The sequence below is a fragment of the Hippoglossus hippoglossus genome, chromosome 20 (assembly GCF_009819705.1).
Source record: "Hippoglossus hippoglossus isolate fHipHip1 chromosome 20, fHipHip1.pri, whole genome shotgun sequence".
Taxonomy (NCBI): Eukaryota; Metazoa; Chordata; class Actinopteri; order Pleuronectiformes; family Pleuronectidae; genus Hippoglossus; species Hippoglossus hippoglossus.
In genome coordinates this window covers 9602913-9623713 of record NC_047170.1, presented here as the reverse complement: position 1 = coordinate 9623713, position 20801 = coordinate 9602913, and the positions used below count along the sequence as shown (strand labels likewise).

At 42.8% G+C, this 20801-nt stretch overlaps 1 protein-coding gene across 4 annotated transcripts in view; it reads right to left on the bottom strand.

The window, feature by feature from the left end:
• Positions 1-20801, bottom strand: part of cntnap2a (contactin associated protein 2a) — a 318658-nt gene that overhangs the window by 109814 nt on the left and 188043 nt on the right. For all 4 annotated transcript variants that reach the window (XM_034572776.1, XM_034572777.1, XM_034572778.1 and 1 more), the window contains exons 10-11: positions 14665-14814; positions 2137-2299 (exon numbers count right to left, since the gene is read on the bottom strand). In XM_034572776.1, the coding sequence (XP_034428667.1) occupies positions 2137-2299; positions 14665-14814 (313 nt within the window). The remainder of the gene's footprint in view (positions 1-2136; positions 2300-14664; positions 14815-20801) is intronic.

The window sequence follows — 20801 nt, the reverse complement described above, 5'->3', positions numbered from 1 at the left end:
ACATGTTTTGGTTGAGGTATCAAGGTTATAGGGGAAAATTGTGTTTTTGTTAAATAAGAAATTCTGTTTTTGCCTATTCAGAATGTCTGTGCAGATGCAGGACATTGTTACAACACAGCTTGATAGGCTCAATTTACAGACTCACAACAGCAGTAATCATGTCCACACAGTTGTGACATCATCAGTGACTTATAAATAATCATTAGCAATGACATAAGGAAGATGTGATATCATATTTAAAGTGTGGAAGTACAGCCAGGGGTCTTTCTGTGTGCGTGTTTTCTCAGGTACTGCTACTGAACTGCAGGTGGGAGTGGTTGTTTGTCTCCGTAAACCCATTTTCAGACATGAACTTTGCACATTTAGGTCCAGAGTTTCTCCGGAGATTTGCCTTTTACACACAAACTACACAGCGGTAGATTCTCGGCTCAGTTCGGTGCATGTCTGAAAGCAGCTTACGTCTTGACGTGGCGACATGTCCGAGATGTGCCCCACCTCTTGCTCAAAGTCAGCTGGGATTGGCTCCAGCTCCCCCCCGCTACTCTCAAAGGATAAAAGGTGAAGACGGATATTTATTGTCCAGTCATCGGCCGTTTTAAATGTGTGTGGCTCTGCCCCGATCAATGCGCCTGACCTCACCTGCTGTCAATAGCATGTGTCACATGATTGATCTGGACGTGTGCGAGGTGCTTTCAGTGCCATGCTTTCATGAGCTGTACACTCATGTGTGAGTTATTGTGGATCAGGGGAGCGGCAACACCTCTTTCCTTGTCTCTGAGTATTGTGTATATATGAAACATCTAATAAAACACACACACACACACACACACACACGAGCGCAGTCAATCATAGTCTGGGGTGACCGTGCGCCATCATGCATCCATCTGAGAAAAGCAACAGCGCAGTATATTACCGACAACACAAAAGAGAAACACAGACACACACACACACACACACAATCACATGGTGAATGCATTTTAAAAGTTTAAAGGTTTTTATTTACTTCTAAACTACAAAGTAGCAACATCTTCACTTCGCCTTTAGTGATATGAAACACCAAACTTGAACTTTTAATTGTTCTGGCTTTTCAGTAAAACTCAAAAGTTTGTCACGTAAAAAGATTTCTCAAACGTGCCTATCTATATTAGCGCGGCTTTGCCCAAGTACAAACTGCAGCATCGCAGGGAGCCAGGCCTCTTAAAGTGAGAGCAGAATTGATCGAAATCAAGCATCGGCAGCTGGTGTCTCCTTCTCCGGGCAGGGATATTGATGAAGGTAAGTGCTTTCGACAAATCTGATCTAAAAAACAAATCGCTCAGCGCAGGGTCAAATGCTGCTCCAATCAGCGCAAGGTCAACTCCTAATTGAAGCTTCCCATTCATGTTCTCCTTAACGATATTCGGCGAATCGCTTCTTCATGCCCAACGGATAACTACCACTACTTAACATGGAAGAGGAGGTAATCGCTGAAAATTAAACCAGCCCAAGAAATTTAACCATTTGGCACACACACATCAAATCCGGTGTGAGGAGGCTCTCAAATGCAGCTGAAGGCTTGGATGATTCTATATATGGCAAATCTGTCCCAATGTGTTTGTCTAGTCCATGACAAGGAAATAAATTGAAATGTCAACAAGTGGAAATGAATTCTTCCAGTGAGCCAACATTGAGACACGCTGTTTAGAATTCTCCAGCGCTGGCGTACTTGGCAAAGAAATAGACAAATGAGCGTCTCATTTCTGATGTTTGATTCAGATCACGGCGTTTTTGCAGAGATCCAAACCTACTCTTTACTTTCGGTTTAAAGCGAAATACCATTTGTGTTTACATACATCCCTTTTTTTACGCCGTGAATCCCCCCCGATTCATTTATATCAATTTATCAGTCTGATAAGCAAACAAAACCCAGCCGCACATGCACGTATTCAACAGCCCTGAGTTGTATATCTCTGGGTAAGAATTTAGAGTCTACATAACAGTCTTGTTTACTTCTTCCAATTTAGAGCCACTTGATTTATGAGACCCATTGTTTTCGTGCTCTGCATATGACTGGAATGAGTATTTTCATTTATGAATGATTGAGTGGGTGGATGTGTGTGTGTGTGTGTGTGCGCATGCAGGACTGATCACTCTTACCTGTCTATGATGGCACACATGTCCAGGCTGACATTCTCGAATGCGCCCACGGTGCCCTTTTCTACCGCGTGCAAGTCGGCGAGTTGGTCATCGACCAGGATCGCTTGCATGCAGCCCTGGAAGGAACGCCGGGAGGGCGGGAGCAGGGTCTGCAGAAAATACCCTGAAACCAAGTAAACAAACAAACCACAAATTAAAATGTTATCATACACTCCGGGGGGGGGCCATTAAGTCTGACATCCTTTCCCCAACAGCTTACAGATTTCCTGCAGCAATGAAACTAAATTAAGTCTTGTAAATGAAGTAAACAATTGCAAACCGTCTGTCTGCACAAAGGCAGTGATAGAAGACACTGTGTTACTACACCCTGTGTTGCATTATTAGGACAATACTCCACTGCAAATAGTAGCAGAGCATAATGGTATCAGAAAGTGAAAAAGACAAATACAACATAAGGATGGGGTAGTTGGTGAGGGGTTCAAGCTACAGCAAGATAATGACCCAAACCCTGAGAGGAAAACACCGACACAGTCTCCAGACTTCAACCCTGTGAAGCTGGTTTGGGATGAAATGGAGAAAAAGGATGAACTTTTGCATTTATGGGACATAAACCTTCAGAACAACCTTCTACTGTAGAAAGAACCTCACAGGTGATTCAAGATTCAATGGTTTTAAAATCTCATACAATCGATTCGTCCTTTGCTTTAACTTCAGAAACACCGAGACATTGAGTTGAAAAATTGGAGGTGTTCTAAAACCTCTGACCACAGAATTTATCTAAGGGTGGAGGTGAAGCTTAATAATCAAGATGGCGACTTAAATAAATCCTGTATTACGCCCAGACTAGGAGAAACCTGAGCATTACTAAAGTTGGCTCCCCTCTTTCCCCAATCCCAAGTATGACCAGTGTCACAGCAGATTTTGCAGTCCAAAACAAAGGTGATTTATTTTATGAATCAGGTAGAAACAAAACGTCAGGAAGAGCACAGCCAAAATAAGCCAAAATCCCCCCCCCATGTTAGCAAATGGGACAGGGACCAAAGAAAAGGTCAAAGTACACGTCAAATACATTTACAGGTTATTAGATGCTATAATAACGGGGAGAAACAACATGATGGACAGTTCAGACTGTTGACTGCGATTGATTGAACGCGAAACCCTGCAGCTCCGTGCTACTGTGCAGACTCTGGCTAACAATGTCAACAGAACCTTGTGATGGAAGCACCAATGTCCAGGAGAGTTTGGCCTCATTTCTGTACAATGCAGGGAGTTGAGACATGTCGTCCCTCTTTACACACAATCTGCTTCTGACCAGCGCAGTCGTGCAAATGTTCACTATCACAAAACCCAGAGTCTGAGATGAATTACCCGAACACAGAACAGAGTTTGATAAGGAAAAGGAGCAGGACGCACAGCAGCTTGTGTTTGAACCATCGAGTGAACGAGTGTGGGAAGAAGACAATAACAAGGAAAGATGGCTTCTTTTGATCCATGACTTAAAACACATTGTGGAACAAACACCCTCCAAAGAGGAAGACATCAAACTTAACAACAGCATTATCCTTGACGAGGATGAACAACATGAGATTGCCCGGTGCTGGGTTGTTGTCACTTTTTTACAGCCATGAACCTTCATCAGTCCTCTGGTTTTAGAGCTTATCCACAAGGCTCATTAGCCCTAATACCTCCGCTAAGGCCGCAATAGACGAGAGGACATGTAGGTTTTACTATATACTATACCTTTATGAGATACAAGAGTCAATGGCCCATCCACACGAAGCACTGGGCCTTGAGAGAAACGGGGACAAGGCTAGGGCAAAAGTGTGCGCATATGGCAACAGTGAGAGTGTGTAATAATTCTTTTGCACAAATGTCTCTGTGGATATAGAGGAGGTGTGTGTATTTATTCTATGTGCAAATCTGTATTTATGCACCTGTGTGTAAGTGTGATGTATATAGCACGTGCACACCTACAGGTTTTATTGCAGTGTGCGTGCACTGTGGGATGTGGGAGATGAGAGCCCGGGATTCAATCTTTTTCACAACACACAGGTCACTCATAAAACACTGCCGCTCAATGACATCTTCATCATCGTGATGTTATAAGCTGTCACACTCTCTATCGTGCCTATCAGCCTCGAGGCCAGAGCATCAGAGGCTTATTATAGAGGGCATATGCACTCTGTGTGTTTGTTTGTGCGTGCCTGTGTGTTTGTGTACACCAACATAATGGTTTATGTGGCTGGCTGACGCAGCAAGTAAAGCGGCGGGGAAAGTAAAATGTGTGCGCGGCCACATGTGTGCTCGGTGCTGGAAACATCCCTTTCTTCACATCGTCTGATTTCCCTTTCCACTCCAAAAATCTTTTCTCCTGTCATCCCTGCCATCTGTCTCTTCTCCTGCCACACCTGTCCGCTGTCTTTCCAGAGGAGGGAGAGACCGACAGACAGGGAGAAAAGGAGGGAGAGGGAAAGACTGAGAGGGGAGGCAGCAGAAGACGGAGAACAGAGGCGACTGCAGCTGGTTGGCAGCACTTTGTGTCCTCTGGATTGCTCATGAATGCAAGGGAGACACAGCGTTCCTGACAGTTTGGCAGAAGGAACAGAGCAATGCATGGACCCAGGGATGGGTAGATGGATGTGTTGCTTGGCTTATATGTGGGGTGTCCCCTGTTGGTTTAACGTTAACTCATATACTGGTCATTTTGTATGAAGAAAACTTTTAAGACATGCACCCGAGCATGTATTGAAATTTCTCATGAAACTTCAAAAACAAAACATTTCACACTTATTTGTGATTTTTGAGCTGAAAAATTAATTACACAACGGTTTAATAATTAAATACATCCTGGTTTTAATGTCATATTTATTACCAAATTTATATCTACACATGGTTCATATCGCAACGCAGTATTTCAAACCATTTTGGACGTTGCAGGGCCGATACCTATGTTGAGTCAAACACTTGGGATGTCTGCCATCAGCCACCGCTCGTGATGTCTGGAAAGCCGCACATATTTTCAAATCTACACTTAAACAAAACCCCTAAACCAACACATAGTCTATTCAGAGACGTCCAGCATCCTCTCCGGACCCTTTGCTGTCTTTTTTTCTCTCTCACACACACACACACACATACACACACACACACATACACCGTTTGAAACATTGGCTGAGACAGCCGCCTGTGCCATGTGGATGGAGACGACCACGCTCCTCAGAAACTGTTTAGCCCCGGCTGTCTCTGCACCGGCCGCTTGTACCGGCTGTCAGAAAACTAGCTCTGTGTTCTAAAGGTAGTTTTTTAATTCCCAGGGAGAGGCGCTTCAGCCAAAACTTGGGCTGAAGTTACAGATATCATCCCAAAACAGACGTTTTAGCATTTAAGGTACATTTTAGTAGACACTTAATCCGATGATGTTCATATGGACACTGCATTGTAGTAATTTTAATATTACATGCATATCAATTGGCTAAATGAGTAAAATAATGAATTCACACAGCAGTCAAGCTTCAAATTTCTGTCACACAGCAGCCAAGTTATTGACCAATGTTATACACAGTTACTATTTTGTCTTTTCCTGTCAACAAACCGAAAGGCATCATTTTTTTTTCTCAATGCGTCTCAAAAATGTATCATTGTAATATCTAGAAAGCTGTAATGCCGCTGTAGTGACAAACAGGGGAAGATACCCAACAAGATTGATGAGCTGGAATCCAACAGAGACAAACACTTGGAAAACAAGGCACAGATGTGGCCATACATCTGTGCCTCCTCAAGCTATGGCACACCCAGAGCTGAAATCCATGTATCTGTTAAAAAAAAAAAATCCCCCCCCTAAATAAAGTGTCGCTCTGTGGTTTTAATTTGTAGTATAAACAAAAAACGCTATCTTGTAAGACCCCTAAGGATTTTGGAATGCCAGCAATAATCGCTTGTAGTCTTGCTGGCACTCTATCGCAGTCCCCCTGTTGTGCCCAAAGAGCTTCTCTTACGATACACACTGGAGGGCCAGCACCGGCTCTCTTCTACCTGAACACATCAGACAGGCACGGCTGGCTCTCAGGCTGCAGAACACTTGTTTCCACAGCCCAACACATTTAGGAGGGGACGTATCTGCTTCCAAAAAAAAAAAACGAAGGTTGGAAATAATCCAAAATGCTCAGAGGTAACCAAAAAAAGAAACAAATATTCCGGGGATGCATTTTCAGAAGTGACTAAAGATGGTGCCAAAAAACAATATGTAGATTTTTTACAAAAATCTCGAAAAGTTGTGCTCATCTACTTAACCACCTGCTGCTATTTCTCCTTGAGCTATTTCCCTGAAAGGGGACAGATGCAAAAATCCACTCTTTCATGTCTGTTCAACATAAATGTTCCCAGTGAGTCTACAGACCCTCAGGTTTTGAGAGAAGACCACCTCCTCTCTTTTTCATCCAGTGTGCGAAAAGAAGCAAATCAGATCTTTCTTCTCTGTTGATGTCAAAAAGTGATCTTTTTGAGTTCAGGACCTCCTCCAACCTCTCTGCACTAAAGTCACCATCCACTAACTTCCCAACCAACTCCACGAACACAAAGAGGATGGCTGTATTAACCAGGTTCTTCTCTCAATCTGACGAAGTAAACGATTGGCACTCAGTCTATGAAATAAGACTTTTGCTCTAACAAGGGCAGATTTACCAGGTAGTAAAAAAATACAACTTCCCTGCAGAGGAAACAAAACATCTGTGTGTGTGTGTAACAAAAAGAGTGTAAACTCATTGTGCATCTGTTCATGTACGTGTAAATGACGATCTCAATAATACGCTTTCAAATTAAATGAAAAGTAATTTTTTTGTTGGTCAATCACACCATCACTTTCTGTTGCCTTAAGTCAGCAATGTGCCAAAAAATGCTCTTGACCGCAGCTCGTTCCAAGACCAACACGCCCATGGGTGCTCAGATGAGTCCAAGTGCATTTGCAATTTGAACAACGTGGGCGCTGGAATGCAAAAAGGACAACTGCACACACTCTCTGGATGCACTTGGGAATTATTCTAATTCGCTCTGCCCCGGGTGGGAGACAGAAGGTGAAAGAAGGTGCAGCAGAAAAGGCAAAGTAGGAGAAAAGTTTTTTGAATGTTGTAGTATGAACCTGAAAATGAGCATATGTTCCCTTTAAAAACAGCATAACACTGGTAGATAGAGCAGCAGCACCTTCTGGGGCACATTCAAAAGGAACATAACATGTTCGCATATCAGACATCACTCCACACATGTCAAGGATGATATGTAGCACCAATGGCAGATGAGTGTGCAGGGTACAAACACGCATGTACACACATAGGCGAACATGCACATGTACAGATAGAACAGGCTGTTCTTGGCTAAATGTGGGCGTTAAGAGTCTCATGGGTGAAGCGTGTGAATCTTCGAGTTTTCACTCATATTTTGTGAGTATTAACTAAAACTACAAGCGCTAGATTTTGTTACATTCCAGCCGAGTGAAAAAAATGCAGATTATGCAGTGAGCAGATAAAATAAATGGTAGTTGAAGCAGCGCTCTCTAAACAGGATTTGCCAGATGTCCCCTCCTCCCCCTGCTCCGCGAAACGAGTGAGCGAGGACAAAGCAGTGAATCTGAGAAATAAAAAGTTATTATCTGATTGCGTCATGGTTTCATTCATAAACACGAATAAACACACCCACACCTTTGTATTACCCTGCAGGAAGGTACCGCATTGCTGGATTTTGTGTGAATGAAGCTGAAGGGCACACATCTCTGTGGTGTGTGTGTGTGTGTGTGTGTGTGTGGGGGGGGGGGGCTCAGGCCCACCCTCGGTCAAACTGAGGCTTTCAAATATCAATTTATTTACGCACATTAAATGAACGGGAGAGAAAACATGACATTTCGGAAAATAATGAAAAAAGACGCAATGAGCTAAGAAAAGCTGTGACACTGGAACAACTCAGAAGAGTCATAAATTGCAACGGAAGTGGAGATTGCGAAACAAAGCTGCACCATAATTTTTCCGACAATTATCAAACAGACTCCATAATTGATTGCTCCCACAATAGTTCATCCATTTTGTCCCCTTTTCCTGCAGAGAAAGGAGCAGGACTTTTACGGCCCCCATGTTTGTGCACTTGTGTGTTTGTGCGAGTGTCCATTTGTCTTCCCTCTTGAGAAATTCAATTTGTGGATGTCTCGTGTCAGTCACTTGCTAATTTCTCAAAGTGCCGCATCAGGAGTGAGAAACTACTCCCCCGTAAAATAGGCTTTGGGTTCAGGAGACTGCTTCTAAAAGCAGACGAGAGGAGGACGGAGGGGTGGAGACGAGAGGAGATGGGGGGGGGGGGGGGGGGGGGGGGCAAAGGAAGGGGTCGACTCGGTTAAAGAGGATAAGCGGGATGAGAGGAGAGGATGAGGGCCAGAAAAGAAGGACGGAACATAAGAGAGAAATTGGAGAGAAGTGGCGAAAAGAAAACAGGAAAAAAAGGAAGAGGGCAGGGTTGATGGCAGAGGCTCAAAGCCGAGTTCTTCTCTCTCCTCGGACATCTGACGTATAACATCCTGTAACTCTGCAACCTTGGGTTTAGGCAGAGCCACGTGAATTCTCAATGCCACTGAATCAGAAAGGGTAGGGCAGTTACATCTAAAGCTACATTCTCACCTGTTTTTTTTTTTGTCACTTCAGAAGCAGTGGATCAAAGAAAACAGGGAATAAAGAATGAGTCACTGTAGAGTATGAAAAAACAAGAGCAATGCGTGTCTCAGTGAAATCACACTATCTTTTCACCCAACACCTGTCTGCCTCTTATTTTTCATTTTAAAAACACTAGAATTTGGGAGTTATAAAATTATTAACATGACAACTAAGGGTTGGGTACCAAGCTCGGAGTACGACAGATTATTCATGTTAAATGAAACGGTGCCAAATCCCAGTACCTGAGAGCACATCTGGGTGAGAGAAACAGAGCATACAGACAAAGAGAGTGGGTGGCAGTAATGCACCATAAAGCTGAAGAAGAAGAGACCAGCATGACAACATAATGAGGCCGGGCAATGGCGAGCTGCAAGCACTCACAAGTGTTGTTTCAGTTGACGCAGACAAAGCTCGCTGCAATATTTCAGGGAAACACACGTCCGACCTGCGGAGACACAGCAGCCGCGGGCAAACGCCTGCAGCCAAGGGTTAAAGGAATCGAACCCTCCATGGACGACGCAACATAGAGCGACACATGGGCAACTTCATCCCCATGTTCAGTTAAATCATTTCCGAGCAAGAACAAGTTGTTGTTGGATATAACTGAGCTTTTTCTCACTATAGTGGTGGATATTAGCTTTTAGAAGATGGACGACAAAAGTGAAGCTGAAGTGTCTCAATCGCCACCTGGTGGCTGGCTGCCATATGGGTCGTAATCCTCCCTCCTCCATGTTAATTGATGGGATGTGGACCAAACTAAAAAGAAGACATCGAATACATTTTTCCCCAAAAGGTGTTTCTGCCATTTTAGGTTGTTAGGATCACACTGATGCATGTTCAAGTGTGAATATTTGGTTTTAATTACATATTTGATGAACATCAAAACAGGTTGAAACGTTATGATTGACAGCTGAGACCGACTCGGGATTGGTTGAGCCCATGTACTGTGCTGATGGGAGCGTGCTACCGTGGCTACTTCACCTGATTGCTACTGTGCAGATTCCAAATGTTCAAAGTGGCAGCTGTAGCATACGGTGGATATTTTAGCTTGATTTCAATGGGATAGTAATATAGTATAGCTGAAGAGGTGTCGTCCATGGCCAAGACTCCAATACTCCTCAACAACAGGCAAAAGTTGCGTTCAGGACTTTTGATGACCTCTGAAATCTTAGTATGGAACCAATCGGATGTGAAGTGCAAGGTAATATTAGAAAATGCGCTGTGTAAGCACTGCATCAAGAAAATGAAAGAAAAGTGTTACATCTAAAGAAAGAGTGAAAAAGGTGTCAATGGTAACTGCTACTGAATTTCAGGTACCAGCTTCAGTGCCGTCTCAGTTAAAATGAGAACGATACCCGACCCTAATAAAATCTGCACATAACAATGCCATAAACTTGATAGGAATATGGAAGAAAGGAAAATGTATTAGCTGCAACATTTGCACAACCTCTAACTCTGTGGGGAAAGGCACTTGAGCTGCATTATGTCCCATCACAGTCATCACAATACATTAAACATGGCCACTTATGCAAATGAGGTGATTTATTAAGTTAATTAAAACAATCATTAGCATTTTTCAGCATGCTTGTCTTAATATTACACATGAATGGTATTAATATTAATGCTATCTAAAAGCATTACGGAGCTCTGTTATGTCTAAAAAAAAATCTGTTTTCCTTAATTAAAAAGGAATATTTATGCATTAATGTACTTAATGAAATCTAACAGATCAACTGCTGCAAAGAGGGATCCTGTAGTTTAAACACGGTTTCCCTTTTTGTCTCAGCTCGGACATGATCTTCACAGTTTGTCGGACAAACAAACAGTAGCTGGCTTCTCTATATTTTTTATTTTTCGGTGCCGGGCAGTGAAAGAACATTACCAATCTCTGGCTAATTGTGTTTTTCCATGTTTCCCATTTAATGGAGACAGAATTGATAGCCTGGGCGGGGGGGCACTCAAAGTAATCATGTCCCACTGGTGATATTCTGTCCACTTTGAAAAGGTAGGGCCGCTCGCTCGCTTTCTGTTTGATTAAGCACAGAAAGATAATTATCACGAGTATCGCTGCTGTGTCAACAACCTTTGTGTTACGTGCAAAATGTTTGTTTGGATGCTGTAATGTGAGAAAATTACCCATTACACACATGTGCACCGAACCACTCTCACTCCGATCATATCATACAACATACAGACTCTGATTAGGTCACTGCATATGTGCGGCAGTCACTGTGGTACTAATTAGATCTAATTCCCCTTAATGTGGCAATGGGCCATGCTTAATAAACAGCACGCCACAGTGGAAAGAACTGAAAATGAAGGATATAGAATGAGACAGCAAGTCAAACCCTCCCCGCTCCCAGTTCCTGGATTCGTGTTTCATGCAGAGCAAACACAACATGCAGGACGGTAAAATGAAGAGAAGACCACAGAATACCAAAATGACAGCGGGCGTATTCTTGCTCTACTGTCAAAAGGAGTGTGTGTGTGTAGAGCCGCACCAATTACACGGTAGTTCAGCAGCGTTTGCTCTGTTTACCAGGTCTGTGGTCACTGATCGAGAGCGGCTGCCAACGCACACGCGGCAGATTGGTGCCTTAAAGCCGCGCGATTCCAAGCAGATGGTGACCTGGATGACTGAGCCTACTCAGTCCTACCCGCAATTATCTGAAGCCTCGTCCCGTAGACAAAAGAACGCGGCTCGTTCACGATACTGAGGGGCTCTCTGCTAATTGTGGCACAGTGACAGGAAAGACTCGGTGACACAGAAAGTGCAGATGGAATACTGTTAGAGAGCTTTAGGACGGCTTAATGTGCTTGGCCTCTCTGACTCATCAAGCGGAGCGATCAGAGAGAGTAACTGAGGGCAAAGCAAAGAGCAAGCTATCCTTTGTGCAGCCCGCAACGTAATTCAGTTACCTCGTGGCTCAGATGGAAATTAGCCTCAGAATGTGATGGGGTGGAGTGTTTTCAGTAAATTCTTTCTACATTCTGTCTGTGTGTGTGTGTGTGTATCATGGTCCTAATGAGGGGAAATGTCACCACTGAGGTCCTGGTTAAGGTTAGTGTTAATATGAGAATTTTATTAGGTTGAAGTTTGACATGCACAAATCTGTGTGTGTGTGTGTGTGTGTGTGTGTGTGAGAGAGTTTCAGGTCGTTCGGTCAAAACAAAACCATACACTGTGTTCATACAAATTCACAAACTCACACATACAAATTCACAAACTCACACTAAACAACACACATATACACACACACACACACACACACATGGGTCAAGGCCTTCATTGTTAAACATGCATGAAATTGGATGAATAAGACCAACTTATTAGAGCCAAAACAACCTGCACATACATCACATTTCCTTTCATTTCACTTCTGAACCAAGAACAAAACTTTTGAAATAATTCCAAAAATGTCTTCCCACAACTTCTACCCCAAGCCTGTGAAGCAGTCGCCTAAATATCCCTTTATACTCCGTGACATATGTAATAATCAGCAGATTTGTATCCCCTGCAGACTTCAAACTGCTGTTTACCACCATGCAGGCTCCCTGCTCCTCAGCATTCATTATGTCATGTAAAATTAACGAGTTAAACCCCAGTCACAGTCTCTGCCAATTCAGCCCCAACACTTCCACTGTTAGCGGGTGGAAGTAAACCCTGTACTGTACATTTCTGCATTGTGGAGACGCATGAATGTGTGAGGGGGTATACAAGTGTGGAAGCCACCAAGTGCAAGATTTGTTTCTTAGCAGACAAATACACACACATATGTGAATTGTTTGTGTTCGGAGACCTGTACTCCCTCTGCTGATGTACAGGTACTGTGATTTTCATGTGTGTGTCCTGTTGTCAATTCATATTACACAAATAGTGCAACTCCTTTAAGGGATTGTTTGGTGTGTAAACTGTGTGCATAACGACATTTGCTGTGTGGCTGAACTGAGCAGTATAGCTGTGAACTATCTGCAGTATGTATGTGTACTTTAGGCTATTTGTCTGTAAATAAAATGACAGACTTTTTATACTCTCTTTCCACTGCTCGGGTCCAAATCACAATTATAAGTTCACCTCATATTTCTAGACTTAGAGCCTGTTCTCACTAGTACACATATTTTGCAAAACAATAATTTTTCTCTGAGTTTGGGCCTTTTGTTCACAGGCAAACGCTGTTTCAAGTCACTCAAATGGAGATTTTAACAAACTCTCTTTCTCTCTCTTTTATAAAAGTCAGCTCCTTTGCCCCCTTCAAGGGTGACAGACATTACAACATTATAGAGATCCTCTCCTCTCAGCTGCTATTGATTCCCAGCTCAGTTTACCAAAACCAATAAATCACCGATTGGATCAAAACGGAGACGAGGGGCAGTAAAGGACGAAGAGGGGAGAAAGAAACCTGAAAAAAGGAAAAGATAGAGAAGACGACAAGAGAGACTCGGAGTAAAGGAGAGATAAGAGATGATAAAAGATGAAGTGTCAGCGGTGAACTCTGCTTCCAGATTAAACTGGTTTAAACAATGTAACAGGTTTTAATTACTCAATGATTGCAAATCCATTAGCACAGAAAAGCTTCACAAACTTTGATTTCATTAATAAAAAAAGTACAGAGGCATAATGGACTTCGAGGATTCATTGAACAGCAGAGGGGAGTAAATTAAGATGGACAACAGAATAAAACAATTTGGATGTGTGTGTGTGTGTGTGTGTCTGTGTGTGTGTGGGAGGTGCTCTGATCCTTATTGACTGGCCTGGGGAAATGGATTAGCTTGATGGAGGAGATTGTGCTCAGATCGAGAGAGTGAGAGGGACAGAGGCCTGATGGAGATATCAGAGCCTGGACTATTTCTCTCAGTTACTGGAATTTTAAAAGGTGCCCACACAACCAACACACACACACACACAAAAGTCTGACATGCACATTACGATACAAACCATCTTCCAACAGACAGACAGCGGTGTCTGGCCTCATTAACCTGGCATCTTCCAAATTCAGATAGATTGTGGCTGCAGCAGGTGGACGTGTGTGTGTGTGTGTGTGTGTGTGTGTGCATATCTGGTAGACACTGGTTGTGTCTGTCCTCTTGCAAGACGAGCAACTTACTAAAATCTGGCCACTGGGATACAGGTTTATAGTGAGATAAATGACATATTTAGCCAACAATATTGCACACACACACACACACACACACACACACACACACACACACACACACACACACACACACACACACACACACACACACACACACACACACACACACACACACACACACACACACACACACACACACACACAGGCACAGTTCAAAATCAAAAGTTTCACTCAGCCCTGTTTCACTGTGGACTTACAGCGACACATTATTAGAGGTTCTATGTAGGTCAGTGTTATTTACATCACCTTCACCAGGTTAGTAGACTAACTTCAGTTGAAGAAGAGAGGCGATAGAAGACATTGGGATTGCTGACCACTTGTGGAGGCAGCTCTTGGCAAGTAAAGGAATGAAGTTTGATGTTGAACCTTCAATTTTTCTGATAGATAATATGTACGAACAGCAACATTTTACAAGCAACCCCTTTTAAGAGTAGCAAAAAATATATAAAAAAACTGTAAAATGTATTTTGTTATGTTTGTTATACATTAATTGTTAAGGTTTTGATATTAACTACAAAAGTAATAAAATCGTCAAACTCGTCCAGAATGACCGAAACACACACCCTCCATTTTTCACAATGTCCTTACTTCTACAATATAGTGAGAACCAGCAACATGTGATGGGCTCACACTGTACAGGAGTGTCAGTGTTCTATGTGTGGTGGTGGTGTTGGGGTGACCCTTACCTCCCAAGTGATAGGTTCCCCCGGTGTTGATGGAGAGAGGTGAGGTGGAGCGCACAGCGGACGCCTCGTCGCCATCGATCATCAACATGGCAAAGTTCTCCTTGGCCACCAAACGGATCGCATGCCACTGTCCATCGTTAAAGCCGGAACCTGGAGGTTACGGAGGAGAAAATGTCTTCAGAAAACACACACACTGCACAAGATAACAAGTCTAACTTCAAAGCATCCTGCCCCCAGAGGTTTTACTTGACTAATGATTTTGTGGGACAGAATCTCAAAAGACACTTTTAAACGATAGCATCACATTCTTTAATTTCTTTATGGACTTCACACTGATGAACTGGAGCAACTGACTCTAACATACAAGTTGAGTTTAGTTCATGTCTGAAAGCAGCAGTGTTATTACAGAAGAAGACTGAACATCAAGGACCTGATTTACCGTAAAGACAACTGGATGACTCATAATGGGTGGGAGGTCATGGGTGGTCAAACTAGCAAACAACATTTCTGTCTGTGATGTGATGTATCCCTCACTGTTCTGTCATACATCTGTTTCTTTTTCTCTACGGAGATAGTTTTTTTCCCTGTTTCTTATGCATCCATCTCAGCGAATGTGGCTTCAGACATTAACCCAGGATCATCCACCCGCCACATATCCACACGTTATGCATACCCTTCATTACGATGCCATGCAACCCAAATGTTCTCCACTTTTTCCCCCAGTTCTCTCACTCCTTCTTATTCTCTCCCTCACCGGTTTAGCCGAGTGCACCTTCCAGTCTCAAGGCCCCCGTGTCCTAACTCCATTAACTCTCAGAGAACGCTCTCTATAGTACGCAGAGTGCCGGAGTGCATGCGTGTGTCCTCTATCAGCGCCTGCTGTACACAAGTCTGATATGTGCACACGTCAATGTAGCATGCGTGAGCTCGACGTGTGTGTTCGTGCAACTTCTGTGTTCTCCTTTTCTTTCTCTTCCCTGGTAGCTGTGCTCCATTAAATATGAGTGATGTATTGGAAAGGCACATTACTAGTGGAGCCGAGAGAGGAGCCAGCTCACTCTCATCACCCTCTCCTCTATACATCACCTCTCACTGACACCGATCTCTATTCATCCAAGCCCTCCTCTCCGTCCCAGATTCTTTCTTTCATCTCCTTGTCTTTCTTTCTTTCTCCGGCATTTCTGCATTTCACTTTTCCCTCTTTTATTCCATCTCTATACATCTCTCCTCTTGTGGCCATCAGCTGCAGTGACCGTCTTTTTCAATTTCGGCTCAGCTGAGTGCTTCACTGAGTATAATACATCGACAGTCAGGACACTGTAGCCCAGTTCAAGGCACGGTCACGTGTAAATCAGTCTTGCCACAGTGCACATATGTGTATATAAGTCATTCCGTACTGTGCGTACCTTGGCTCGCTGTGTGTGTCAATACATTCGAACAATGTGTGCGAGAGAAGTACGCAAGCTTTGCTTCGCGTGTGGCAGATTCCGTCTACGTCGCCTACAAGGCGCTATTTTACATTGTTTATTTCCTCCCAGAATGCACTAGGAGATGCTGGCTTTCATGATAGCAGGGAGTCTACACTAATTAATCTCTATCAGCAGGGTGCCTTTGTGCATGTTTGTGTGTTATCAGAGCAGTGACCAAAGAAACTAAGAGCCAAGATGGCCACCTGCTGAGGGGTGTGATCGCTGTGGCCTCGTTCAGGGCTGTGCTGGTTAAATATGCACGCACGCACGCACATGCAAACACACACACACACACACACACACACACACACACACACACACACACACACACACACACACACACACACACACACACACACACACACACACACACACACACACACACACACACACAGGAATGCCATTAAGCCTAACATTTTCCATCAGCTCTGTCAGACTGAAATAAAATGACAGTTTAACATTTCACTGTAATTGCACTTGAGAACTGAGAAGTAATAACGGGAGAAAATAAGAGGCTGCGTCTGTTCTGGCTTGACGACAACAAAGAAGTGACTTCAGGAGGAAAGCGACCTTGATGTGCTCCTTCACTGACAATCACATTTCTGACTACATACTGGTTTGGTGTAATGACTATCAAGCTCTCCACCCCAGCCCGTCCCTCTCCATAACCTCTCGAAGGTAATGGAAAATATACTCCTGCAACCTTGTGTTCCCTCATCTGTTTTACATCACCTGCGATAGCTTTGAATGATGAGCTTATCAGTGATAGCGGCGTTACAAGCGCCCGAGGAAACACACACACACACACACACAAATATGATCAGGGCCAGTCGCACTCTATACACACACACACGCCAAACACACATGCGCAAAACGTGCAAATGCCATATGTCTGCCGCAGATAAAAAAAAAAGAGCGCAGATAACGAAGGAAGAGTAGAAGAAGGAGAGGAAGAGGCATGTTCAGATTTGGTGAGATATGGCTGTTTGGCTGCTTGCTGGAGACTTGTCATTCATAGGCAGGAGCCTGATAACAAGAGGTGACCGGCAGACCAGTCACTTCGCTCTAGTTTTGTTCGGACTTAATTGAAAATGAAGAAATTGCACCATGGGATCATTTGCATAGTGTTAAGCCCTCATTTGGAATACTTGAAAAGAGTCATCAAACTATTTTTTTTATAAATAGAATGAACGAAATCTTCTGTCTCGCATGTTAAATAATGTGAAAAATATAATAATCCTTGTTCCACCCTCTGATCCGGAGCCCCACCAAAAGTAAACATGGTCTTCCTGGGCCATCCCCCCCACGAAATTTCATGGAAATCAAGTCAGTAGTTTTTGTGTAATCCTGCTAAAACAAACGAACGGAGATGAAAACATAACCTTCTTGGTGGAAATAAAAATACCATCATCTAATGGAGTACAATTTATTATTTATGTCAGCAGATGCATTAATTCTATGAGTTATATTTGGAAGCTTTTTTTTGTTCATGAAGAAAAATACACATTCTGTATCTTGAGTGTAAAGCCGCCGACAAGCTGCAGAAACATGACATAATACCATCGGCGTAAACAAGATAAGCATTGATGTTTGAGAAATCATGTTTTTAGGTAATATTCTGTTCGGCTACCACGATTATTGTGAAGGATCTTTCTTATATAAACTATGTGGGCATTGCATCAGTCTATCCTCTCAATACAGTCAGGGACACGCGGCTTGTACCAACTCTGCTCGAGACAAATTATAAAAAGAGAGTCATCCTTGAGCGAGCTCGCTCACAGCACCTGTGGTCACGGGGAGTACATGTACGCTTCAAGAAAAAAAGATCTGTTTCCACTTCATTTCATAAAGGAATTTCTGGAGAGGCGAGGTTGTCTGTAGCTGCTGGTGTTGCTATTCTGTCCGTCTGTCTGTCTGTCTGGGACGTGGGCTCAAGGAGAGAGCAGAGGCGCCGACCAAGGTTTACAGACAAGAGGCAGGACTAGAGGGGGGAATTCTGGGATGAGCCCAGAGCTCTGAGAGACATGGTAGGGGAACAGAGGGAGGAACTCGGGGAAGAGCGAGGCTGAACTACAAAACCCCCCCGGAGATTGAGTGGCTGAGGTAGAGAGATAATCAACGAGACTTTCAGGGTGTAGCAGGGATCCAATGATCAATAATGAAAGATCAGTTTTAAGTCGTCTGTCAAATCATCTGACATTTCATTTTATCTTGAATAGGATTTGAATAAGATACACTTTATTATCAGAATTTGTTTTGCACCCTAAGACGTACGCTGTTCCACATAAATGACACGATGAATAAGTCTGTTTTTATGAAGCACTTTTTTTTGCCTTGATGAGCCTTCAAAGCTCTTACAGAACAAGTTTGCCTTTCATCCATTCACAAAAACATCCATGCACCTTTCTCTATCACACATGTAACAAGAAATTGCCCCAAAAAGACCTAATGCCAATTTCAAGGATTCGGAACAAAAGTCGTCCAACTGTCTTATGTGTTTTAAAATAGCTCTCCCCCTGTTATAAAACCAACCATGCTCAACACCAGCAGAAGGGACAATTCAATAAAAAGGCTTTTACGGACAAGATAAGTTGGACATGGTGTCATATCAACAGCAATGACAAACCCAGAATGGATTTTTTTTAATGGAATATGCTGTGGGACGCTACTTAAGACAGCTTTGGTTCAAAAAAGTTCACCCTCAGCCTTTATGATATTTCAGTGATGAGCTCCAGAATGACAGCGACTGCAAAACAGGCTGACAGCAATTACTGCAGCTGAACAGCAGCTCCAGAAGAAGAAGAAAACAGGCGTAGGCTGATTATAGGTAATTAAAACTAAATCTTGAAAGAGCAAGTTGAAGTAAAAAAAACAAAACAACAACATTGTCTGTCATGCTTGTAGTCCAAGCGACACAAGTGGCATCCCTGCTTTCCAGACGGCAGCAGCGAGAAGGAGGTGGAGAAGAAAGAAGTGACAAGACACAGAGAAGAAGCTGGATGTTTCCAGGACTGAACCACAGCTCAGCGAGAACAAAGCGGATGAGAAACTGAAAACCTAGACCACAAGTACACAAACACGATACATACATACATATTTCAACTGGAGAAAACCTACAATAATACAAATCTAAATACAGCACTGACTGTTTTCATTGTTGTCCACTTGTTTCTATTTGTTACTGTTGCAATATTTAAAAAAAATGCAAAATCTTACCATTAAATTCTCAACCATTTAAGATTTTGGTCAAATAATCAGTTTTTTGTTTCAATCCCTATTTACAGTCTCTATAAAGTTGACTTTCTCTGCTTGCTTGACTACTTGGTCGACCATTTATTACACAAGCATCAGTTAGTACATGAGGTAGACAGAACTGAGCTCCCTGGTTCTTTACTGTCCCACATATCTTTACAGGAACTGTCGAAGGAGTCTACTACTTTAGATTCACTCCCCGAAATGGATGGCAGTAAATATATACCATAATAGTCAAAGAATTGTCCATAATTCTAAGGTAGCTAATGCTTTCACAGTGCAAATGCATTAAATGTCAGATTTATGATGATGCTATCTCTTTGAGCACCTTCATGGTTTCCTGTTGTACCCTCTGTTACTTTAACACAAAAGCTGTGTCTCAATTCAGGGTCGCATCCTTCTGAGGCTCCATTTGAAGAACGGAGGTCTTCAAATGGAGCCTCACCAACTAGACTGTCCCTTTTCAAAGGCTCCTCCAAATGCAACCCTGTCAACGAAGGCTCCATCGGCTGGGATTCATTGCGCTTTGGCGACAAACCGTTTTTCAAAGAGCTAACGGCACCGGCAAGCAAAGAGAGCTCTCCAATACTCGAGTATCTCAACACTGTAACAACATTTAAGTCATAATCTGTGACTTTCTGTTTCCACCTTGATTCTCTCAAACCGAACAAGTTACTTATATTCACAGAGGAAAGACTCTGACTGTTGTTTGCTACAATTAATACAAGTGCATTACCGTCAATAACCAATACCGTGCCGTCCTTAACTGGCTCCTGCCATGAAAGGATGAATAGTATTTTTTGTTCCCTAGGTTTGGGATGAAATAACAGGCGTGAAGGAATCATCGTGTGCAGCTATAATGATTAACAATAAGCATTGAGATGTGCTAAACATTCTGAGAACTGTAATGAATAAACTGACATGGTTTACAGCATTTAAAAAAATATGCTTTAACAAACCTTCAACTGATAGAGCAAATATTTATATTTTACGAATTATTTGGCTCGTTTTATGTTGCTGTAAACAGTCTATGACCTTAATCCAACTAACCCAAATACTGCTGTATTAATTGATATATTCCAAAAAACGCATTGAACAGCTTTGTCTCACACTGACCTTGAGTCTTATGACACAGAAAGAAAAAAGGATATTTTCTTTGTAGATCACATTTGTTTTGCATTGTTGTGCCACAAGTACATTTGTAATGATATAAACAGGACACCTTTATCATCTAAAGACACCACCGCATGAACAAATATTGTGGGAATGGATTTTGCTTTCAGTCAGTGCAGTTTGGATTGGCAATTAACTCAAGCTGTTGAATTCAAGATGGAGTTAAATGACAAAAATAATGCATAAAAATGTGATACTGAGTTTCCTATTTCCACAAGAGCCGTAAGAGTTTCTCATACTTGG